This window comes from Carcharodon carcharias, chromosome 23 (genome assembly GCF_017639515.1).
Source record: "Carcharodon carcharias isolate sCarCar2 chromosome 23, sCarCar2.pri, whole genome shotgun sequence".
NCBI classification, from domain to species: Eukaryota; Metazoa; Chordata; class Chondrichthyes; order Lamniformes; family Lamnidae; genus Carcharodon; species Carcharodon carcharias.
In genome coordinates this window covers 39445689-39455853 of record NC_054489.1, presented here as the reverse complement: position 1 = coordinate 39455853, position 10165 = coordinate 39445689, and the positions used below count along the sequence as shown (strand labels likewise).

The 10165-nt window shown below is 42.0% G+C and overlaps 1 protein-coding gene across 2 annotated transcripts in view; it reads left to right on the top strand.

Annotated features, from left to right (window-relative positions):
- Positions 1-307: 307 nt before the first annotated feature.
- LOC121269124 (myosin light chain kinase, smooth muscle-like) overlaps positions 308-10165 on the top strand; it is an 82511-nt gene continuing 72653 nt past the window's right edge. The window contains exon 1 of one of the 2 annotated variants that reach the window (XM_041173598.1): positions 308-680. In XM_041173598.1, the coding sequence (XP_041029532.1) occupies positions 536-680 (145 nt within the window). In that variant the 5' untranslated portion in view covers positions 308-535. The remainder of the gene's footprint in view (positions 681-10165) is intronic. The other variant, XM_041173597.1, reaches the window with a different exon arrangement.

The following is a 10165-nucleotide window of genomic DNA, read 5'->3' as shown; positions in this document are numbered from 1 at the left end:
CGCCGTAACAGTTCTGTGATTCTGAACCCGATTCACGAGAGATGGGGCAAGGTAGCTGTACAGGATATTGGGAATAGTCTTAACACAGCCTGCCTTGTTAATATACGGAAAGACGGAAGAAGCTTGTTTTTTTTTAATATATTTTGGGACCACAGTATTAAGCCGCTGGCCTTTAGCTTAGAAGGGGATTTTTTTTTTGTAGGTCACACAGGGTTTTGACATTGGGAGAGCTCTGTGATGTGAACTGAAACTATTTAATCAGCTTGGTGTTTGTATTTTGTACTGTTTGCTGTTCATTTGCATCACCGCCTGTCCTCGATGGCACTGACTCTCCTGGAACGGAGCCAGCGTTGTCAGTAACAGCCAGTTCCAGTGTTTATAAATACATCGAGTGGATAGACCTAATGCCATCACGTTTTCTGTAAAGAGAGGGAATGTTTAAATGGGTCACCGGCTGAGGGAGGGAGTGCATTAAAACCAGTGGAGAGTTCGAGTGAAAAACTATGGTGAAACTGAGAAAGAGAGAGGAGAAAATATGAGTTACGTTTCTACCGTTCACATCCGACTGCAGAAACCCGCCCAGCAACCGGACAACAGGCGGGAGGCAGCAGGCAAGGCGATGTCGCCAGCTAAGCTTGGGACTGGAACTCCGAGACGGGATACTGAATATGTCTGTGCAGGTTGGAAGCTGTCTCTGTATGTGTGTGTATTGTGATATATGGATCTTCATGCATTGTATGTGCCTACTGAGATGTCAGAAGGTGTATACACAAGGTGTATACACAATCATCTACACAACGAAAGTTAAGGAAATTTTGAATACCTGCTTGTATATTTAACATGATGAATACTTGGGCTACGACAAACCAAAAACCCACTTTTGAAATAACCAAAGTTGTTTCCAAAGCACAGCAAAGAGGACATTCAATACCAACAATTTACATTTTCAAATAATTAGAAGTAGGAAATCTGAATTAAAAGGAGCAGGCTATATGTGTGTATGTATATATATATTCACCAGTCAGACGGCATGTTATTTGTCTGTATACCAATTTAACCTAGATAGCTTGGAAGCATGTTTGTATTGGGACCACCGTGTTTTTATGACTCCTTTCTAAAAATTTCATCAGCTTTGTGCAGCAATTAATTTTATAAATGTGGAGACGTTTTATTTGTATTTAATTCCAACATTTTTTGGACGGAATCCAGAAAATGCTGACATCTGAAAAAGGAAAAAAAGTTACTTTAAAATGGATGTCCAGACATTTTTTTTAAACGGGCGACTGCTATTTTTAGTAATAAAGCATCGTTTCTCATTTTAGATACATCACCCCCCCACCAAAAAAAAATTAAAAGGCAAACAAAAACCATATCTGTTATAATGATAAGGCCTCACATGGAGTCTCTCTTTGGAACTGATCACCTTCCTTCGCATTTCCACCATTTTCTGGTTTTACTTCAAATTTCCAGCATTTTCCGTTTTTAAATTTCCAAATCGTTTTGGATTCTGCATTCTGTGAAATAAGATGTTTATGTAATGGGTTTTAAAAGCTGGCTTCAGAGTCACTGAGTATTGTCCAAGGGAAGATTCCTTGACATGGGACTGTTGATGCAGATCAATGACCTGCACCTGGCGCCACAGGTCATCACATCTGAGATGACACAAAACTCAGGAATGTAGTAAATAGAGAAGAGGATGGTAACAGACTTCAGACTGATAACATGAGCAGTTGTGGGGTGGATGCAATTTGTTGCAGAGGAGTTTGAAGAGATGCAATTCTGTGGAAGATCAAGAGGCAATATGAAGTAATTTTAAATGGTTGTAGGAACAGAAACCTGGGAATGTGTGTACACAAGTGTTGGAAGTTGGCAGGACAAATTGAGAAGGTTAGGATTAACATTAGGGGAATCTGGGCTTTATAAATGGAGGCAAGGGGGGAGTCCTCTGGAGCTGGCAAAAAGTGGGAATGTGGTGTGGGGGTGATTTAAGTTAGGTGGGATGTGAAATTTAGATTTTGCGATGTGGGTTGAGATGCAGAGATAAAGTCAGTGGCATGTTTGTGGTGCCAGCCTCTGGCAGGTTTGTACTTTCCATACCATGAATATTCATTTGGCGTAAAACTTTAAAAAATAAAGTCCCACCTAAGAGGCAAAAGCAGCGGCGCATGAGAATTTTGTCGCACCTGCCTCACGTTTGTTTAAAGGTGGTGGGCACCAGTCGACTTTGTGCAGTTGTGCCTGAGGCAGTAGTTTTCCTTGTTGCGCTTTATGGCACAAGGGAGAGGAGCAGGAGAATAACAAATTGCGTGGACGCTCAGGACCGACAAGGGTGAGTGAGTGGTGAGGGGGATGCAGAGTTTGGTAAGGGCATGGAAGAGGGATGCAAGGGAGGGCAGGATTGAGGGCCTGGAAGAGTGAAGTGGGACGGGCCTGGCATCTGGGGTTTGGTGGAGACCGTCAATCAGGGTAAGAAAATGAAGCGCCTGAAGGGCGGTGTCAGTACTGTCCACGTGGGGGTTCATCTCGGTGTTGTCTTGCAAAGTCCTTACAGGGCTTTGAGTTCACCGTAACCTTCAATTATTCTCACTGAGAGTGATCTTGGACAATGTCCTTTACAGTGTATAGAAGGGAGGGCCAGCTGAGACTTTAAGCTCAGCCATGTCCCACAGAGTGGCGAGTACAACACTGGACTCTAACATGAAAGTTCAATGAAGAGTGAAGAAAAAAACACATTGTCTCTTCCAAAATAAAGGAAATGCCCCTAATTCTCTTGTAATTATCAGTGCATGCCACCCGTGAGGCATGCCAGTACATTTAGTTCTCTGACTAAGCTAGTCTCGACAAATAATGATGTGCACATGAGTAAAGTGAAATCAATGTAATGTGAATTATCAACAAGTGAAATCTTAAATTTGGGGGAAAAAAACCACCCATGCCACCTTTGTGCTCTCGATAATTCTTATGGAAATGGATTTGAGCAGGAAAGTTCTGGTTGTGATACAGAGCCTCTCTGTTTAACCAGGTGACTCATTTATAGCCCTCTTGTAGCTGCAGCATTGTCAGCTGATGCTGGGTTTGACCAGTAAAAAGCGCCTCCTGCTGCAGAATCTCACATGTCTCCCGTGCACGCTGCCGGCACTTTAAACTTTAATTGTAATCACGCGGGAAACAGGAAGAAGTGGTGCACACTTCTGATTCCGCCATTGGGAATGGCATGCTACTGACAAAATTCCACCCATGGAATAGAAAAGCAGGGACGTTATGCTGAACCCTTTATAAAACACAGTTGGGCCCCAGCTGGAGTGTTTTGGTCAATTCTGGGAACTGCTTTATCTGAAGGGTGTCAAGACCTTAACGAGGGTGCACTGGAAATTTACCAGAGTGATACCAGGGGTTAAGAGACTTTGGTTACAATGATTGACTAGAGAAGCTGGGGCGGTTCTCCTTGGAGCAGTGAAGATTAAGAGGAGTTTTTACCTGAGGTGAACAGCTGCATTATGTGTAATGATACACTTACAAATGTAAGAAACTTATATAGCACCTTTATGACCTCAGAATGTCCCAAAGTGCATAGAGCCAATGAGGTATTCTTTGAAGTGCAGTCACAGTTGTAATGTAGGAAACACAGTATGCAATTTGTGTACAGCAAGCTCCCATAAACAACAATGTGATAATGAACAGAAGATTTTTGTGATGATGGTTGAGGGATAAATGTTAGCCAGGGCACTGGGGATAATTACCCTGCTGTTTTTCAGAATAGTCTCATGGGAGCTTTTGCACTCACTAGGCTTGCTGAGAGCCCAGAATTCCACCACTCTTGTTGAAACACCTGAGCCCCAGAGAAAACATTGCTTGATTGACATCTTAGACTTTCTGATCTCTGCTGTTAATTTCACAATGTTTAGTTAGACAGGGTTAAATGGTTTCAAGGGCTTGCAGTTTCAATTATGGAAACTTTAAAGGGTCTGGAAGGTTGACATTTTTATGGTGCTGTTGCAAAATGACCCTTTTTTAACACACTGGAAAGTAATGAATGTCTTTTTAAAGCTTTTTTTTCCACACATCCCACTGTCACTATAGAGTTCATTGATTCTACACAGTGTATAGTGAGTGGGTCAAGGGGCATGGAAGTTCCACAGCTTGGCATGGGGGAAGAATGGGCCATGGGGGTGGATGGAGTGCCTTACCTTGGTATGTGGGGGGGGGGGGGGGGGGGGGGGGGGGGGAGGTGGCATGTGAGACCATGGGAAGTGGGTGAGGGGCTTTACCTTGGCATGGGCAGGTGTGATGAGGACCTTTTGAACTCGCCTTTTAAAAGGTTCCTCATGTAGACTAGGGTTTATGACTCCCCTGAGGGGTCGTGAACCACGGCTCCTTAAGAACCTGGCCTGATTTCATGAAAATTGCGGAGGAGTAGAAGATGCCTATCTCTGCAATGGAGCTGGCCAGATCAGGAGTGCTGGGTGCGAGCTTTTGACCCAAACCAGCCCAAACTCTTTAAAGGCACTCTGAAAATTGGACAGCCAGGAATGGGGACGGGAATCCTGGAATTGGGACCCACTCACCAGTTTTAAAGGGCTCCCAGGTCATTCTGACTTGGCGAAAGTCCAGCCCGATGTGTCAATTTTTAACATTTATGTAAATTCTTATTTGTGAACATTTAAACCCTTCATTACAATTGTGATTACACTTAAAATGCAAGTTATTGGCTGGGACATGCTTTGGGAGGTCTGGAGATTGTAAAAGGTTCTATAAAGAAAAAACATTGGAAAGAGAATTTTTTATTGTGACTAAGTTGGTGAGCTTTGAACTTAGAAACTTCATGACTGATGGTGATAGTCTTTGTTGGCTGAAAGTAGCAAGGGGTGTGGAACAAAGGTGAATCAATGGAATTGTTACAGATTAGCCATAAAAAACAGCAACTTGCTTTTATATAATGTGATAAAATCTCACGGTGTTTTACAGGAGCATTCTGAAGCAAAATTGGACTCAAACCACATAAGATATTAGGGCAGATAGCCAAAAGCTTGGTCAAATAGGTAGGTTATAAGGACCGTCTTAAAGGGAGAAAGAGTTGTCAAGTAACAGAGAAGGGAAGGGAATTCCAGAGCCTAGAAGGCTGCTGAAAGCACAGTCATTAATAGTGGAGCAATTAATTTCGAGGATGCTCACAAGGCCAGGATTAGATGAGTACAGTTATCTTGGAGGGTTGTGTTTTTGGAGGAGAATACAGACATTGGAAGGGGTGAGGCCACAGAAGGATTTAACAACAAGGATGAGAATGATAAAATTGAGATATTGCATGACAGGCAACCAATTTAGGTCAGCAGCACAGGGTGATGGGACAAGAAAATTTCGCACGCATAAGGACATGGGCAGCAGAGCTCTGGCTGACCTCAAATTTATGGAGGGTAGAATTTGGGAGGCCAGCCAGGACTGCATCGGAATAGTCGAGTCCAGAGGTAATGAGGGCGCAGATGAGAGTTTCAGCAGCAGGTGAGCTGAGGAATGTGCGGAGTCAGGTGATGTTACAGAGGTGGAAATAGACCTTAGTGATGGTGTGCATATGTGGTCGGAAGCTCATTTCAAATGAAATATGACACTGAGGTTGCAACTAATTTGGTATCCTCATAGTTGCCACAGAGAAGGATAGAGTCGGTGGCTAGGGAGTGGAATTTGTAGTGAGGACCGAAGACAATGGCTTCAGTCTTCCCAGTGTTTAGTTGAAGTATTAGATATTAGATGAGCAGTTTGTTAATTTAGCAACTGTGGAGGAGTCCAGAGTGTGGCACTGAGGCAGAGTTGAGTGTTGTCAATGACCATGTGAAAACTAACTGTTTTTGAATGATGCTGCGGAGGGTCAGCATGTAGATGGGAAATAGGAAAATCTAATTGAACACCAAACCCGGCTCAAGGGGCTGAATGGCCCACTCCTGCACCCAAGTCCTTCACCCTATCTTGTGAGCAAAGTTAACTTGTGGAAAAAAATATATTTAAAATCTCAATTGTCCTATTCGAGAAGCACATATAGTCTTTGCCCCTCCTCTTCCAAAGATAATTACTGCTGGTTAAACATATGGTTCCACAGGTGCTGGTAGACCTGTAGTAACTCGCCAAAGTACAAATTGTAGATGTTACACCACTGTTTAAAAAGGGAAGGAGAATAAACCCCAGTGTACCTTTAAGCAATAATAATCCAGGACAAAATAAATTGGCGTGTGATAAACTGTGGTTAATAAATGAAAGTCAGCACAGATTTAGTGAAGTCCAATCATGTTTGAGTAACTTGATTGAGTTCTTTGAACTAACAAAAAGGGTTAATGAGGGTAATGCAGTTGATGTGCATATGGACTTTCAAATGGTGTTTGACAAAGTATTACGTAATAGACTGGTTTGCAAAAGTGAACCCATGGGTTGAAAGAGGCAGTGGCAGAGTCAATATAAAATTGGTTAAGGGACAGAAAACAGGTAGTAGTGAACAGTTATTATAGTAGTGAACAATTGTTTTCAGACTCAAGGGAAGTGTACAGTGGTATTCCTCAGCAGTCAGTATGAGTACCATTGTATTTTTTGATATGTATTAATCTAGAATTTTGAGTACAGTAAGCAATGAGGAAAGAATAGACTTCAGGAGGACAAAGGCTGATAGCTGAAATGGGTGAACAAATGGCAGAGGCAGTTTAAGGCAGAGAGTTGGGAGGAATGAAGAGGGTAGTATAAAGTGAGTGATACAGTTTTAAAGGGGATGCAGGAACAGAGAGATCTGGGAGGTCATGTACACAATGGTTGAAGGTTGCAGGACTAATGCCATACATTGGTTGGTTTGCTGGGTGTTTTTGCTCTGGCAAGCATGTGACCTCTCGTGATGCCCTTGCCATCAAAAGGACAGATCAAACCAGAATTTAAGTACTTCCTTCCTCCCTTCCCCAAACAGGGAGGAAGGGAAAATCCATAGAGCTTACAAAAAGCCAGTACTGCACATTCACAGAGAGAAGTTGAGGCCTGGGAGCGTAGGCTGTTAACTCACCCTCTTGTTGAGATGATCACTTGTAGAAGGAAACATCACAGAAGCAGGAAACAGTGCGCAAAAACAAAGGGAAACTGTTAAAGTTGAGCTGTTGCAACCGAAGAGCCAGTGCTAGAGTTCCTGATTCTTTGACCCCGCTTTAATTCTGTGGTGCTTGCTGCAAACTGTTTTTTTAAAAAAAGGTGTTTTGAGTAACTCATTTTTGCACATTTACCAACATATTTGCAGACAGTGTGGTTTTTGCAACAGTTCACTGAAACTTCTGACCAATCAGATTAAACGTTACAATATTGTCACTGTAAATTTGCTCAATAAGGAACTGAAGGTACAATTTCAGAATCAAAGTGGTTATTTCCAAAGGGGAATTGAAAAGCATCAGAGACTGATGAACAGTTATTGCAATTTAAAATACATGGTTAATTAAGAGGTCAATCTTCACACAAAAATAAACAAAATCAACTATGAGTTTTGATGTGTATGGAATATACACTTGCTTTGGAAACACAATTTCTCAGTCATTTGGGGGAGGCGATGGCGCAGCGGTATTGTCGCTGGACTAGTAATCCAGAGACCCAGGGTAATGCTCTGGGGACCTGGGTTCAAATCCCACTGCAGCAGATGGAGGAATTTGAATTCAATAAAAAAAAATCTGGAACTAATGATGACTATGAACCCATTGTTGATTATTTTAAAAATCCAACTGGTTCACTAATGTGCCTAAGGGAAGGAAATCTGTCCTCCTTACCTGGTCTAGCCTACATGTGACTCCTGACCCACAAGAATGTGGTTATCTCTTAAATGCCCTCTGAACAAGGGGACAACTAGGAATGGGTAATAAACACTGGCCAGCAATGCCCATGTCCCATGAATGAATCCAAAAAAAAAAATTGCAGAATTTTTTACTTGTAGGAAGTACAGAAAAGACTTTAATTGTTGGTCTTAGTTCCATTCACTATAAATTTGGTTGCTGTGGCAATAATAGTAGTGGACAGTTTGAATTTAATTGATTAGGACAAATCTTGCTGTCAATAACTGGGCACTCAGTGAACTTGGAGAGTTCAGTTTTTAAAGCACCTGCTATGGTTAAAGGCAGTGATATAGTCTCCATTAGTTTGACTGTGAACAACACCATCTCAGTGAGGTGAACATAGTTTGAAGTAGCCTTTCCTGCTTTCAATGAACAAGCAGGGATCAAATGGATATTCCTCACTGAGGATTATATGAGAAATTCCTTATTAAATCCAACAGAAACTCAAAGCATTCCCCCCCCTTCAGAAATAGACAGGCAAGAAAATAGGAAAATTAATTTATCAGAAATTATACTGAAGCAACTGGAATTTGAAGCTTGCTCTATCTACCATGACCAGCCAGAATTGAATGCACACGATCACCAGTAGACCAGCAGGGAGCCAATGTCTGACCAGTAGAGTTTGGACGATACCTCATTCTTTCTACAAGACATACCATATCAAGAGTGTTAAAAACAAAAAAACTGCGGATGCAAGAGTGGCCCAGTATGTTCGAGCAGCTCCACAGTCTAACAGGGATTGACACTACGTAATCATGAAGGATTGTTTCTTTCCCCACCTTTTTCTTATTAGTTTTAAAATGATGGGCCATGAACAACATAACTTTGTAAATCTTAAGGTCAGACGTTGTGAAATAGTCTCTACTTGAGTAACATTTCTAAGTTGGTGGAAGATCTCTCATAATCACTTCATTCAATTTACTTTCTTGTAACTCGCTTCCCAATATGTAATAGAAACAAAAAAATGCTAGAGACAGCTCTCAACATCTGAAGAAGGGAAAGAGAGCTCTAACCTTCTGCATGTAGATCCTTCACCCTGGCCAGTGGGGATTATGGGGACCAAGCAGCATCATGGCTGAATGGGATATCTAGCATTTTTCTATCATCTGTTAAGGTATATCATCCTCTTACTCTACACCCAAAATGTTAAATGGCATTTCCCTTTCAGATGCTGACTGACTTATTGTGTATTTCCAGCATTTTGTTTGTCAGATTTTCATAATTTTCAATTCATTTTTCTCTTCCCTGGTTCAAATTCTCTTCCATCTTTTTAGTGCCTTTTGTTTTTGTATTAGGACTATCCATCTTTTAATGAATTTGGAGTAAGGTAACAAGTATATTGGAAATTTCTGGATCTTCCCCATCTTTAGTGTGGGGGTGAGGGGGGTGGGTGTGCATTGCAGCAAAACATCTTTAAGTTTCTTCTTTCTTTGGATTTGTTTGAATTTGAGATAAAAGATTCTTTTTGAGTGTATCAATGTTTAAGTATCTTTCACCTTGTATGTTCTTTGTTGTTGTGGTGAAATGTCTTTCACTGCCCCGACAGGCATGCATGTTGAGCTGCTATAAGTTCTCAGTCAAGCTTAGTCCAGTCAGTCTGTTCATTTTCTTTGGGTGCTTATTCATGTGTGTAAGTTACATCCACACATTGTTGCTTTATGATCTGTTAGCTTTAGAGAGGGGGGCGGTATAAGTTAAACGCTGGTGTGTCACTTGGCCTCTGGTGTGAAAGCACCAGTGAGACTTTTTGTCTCGTCAATTTTTATTTTTCACTCTCCTTTCCTCAACGTACTGATTCCTCTTGAGGCAGCACCTCAGTCACCACTGACAGCTCTTGCCTCTGAGTCACAAGGTGCTGGGGTCACCTCAGACACTGGGGCCCATAACCTAGCATGATTCTTCAGTGCTGTACTGATGGAGGGCTGACATTGTTGGAGATTTTAGCTGAGACATTAAACTGAGGCCTTGTCTACCTGCTCAAGGTGGAAGCAAAAGATCATGTGGTTTACAGTTCTCCTGGTAGAAAAAGTAAAATACTGCGGATGCTGGAGATCTGAAATGAAAACAAAAAGTGCTGGAAGTACTCAGCAGGCCATGAACAACATAACTTTGTAAATCTGTGGCAGCATCTATGGAGAGGGAAACAGAGTTAACAGGCTGGATTTTTATAGAGTTGGGAAGACTCTGTGGACCTTTAAAAATGGCAGCCTGGGGCCCTATTCCTGAATTCCTGGTCCTAACCCTGTGCTGACAAAAATTGGGCTGCCAGGAAAAGGATACTTGTTGGCACAGGTTGCGAGCCTGCACTCTGCATACCTGACCTGGCTGGC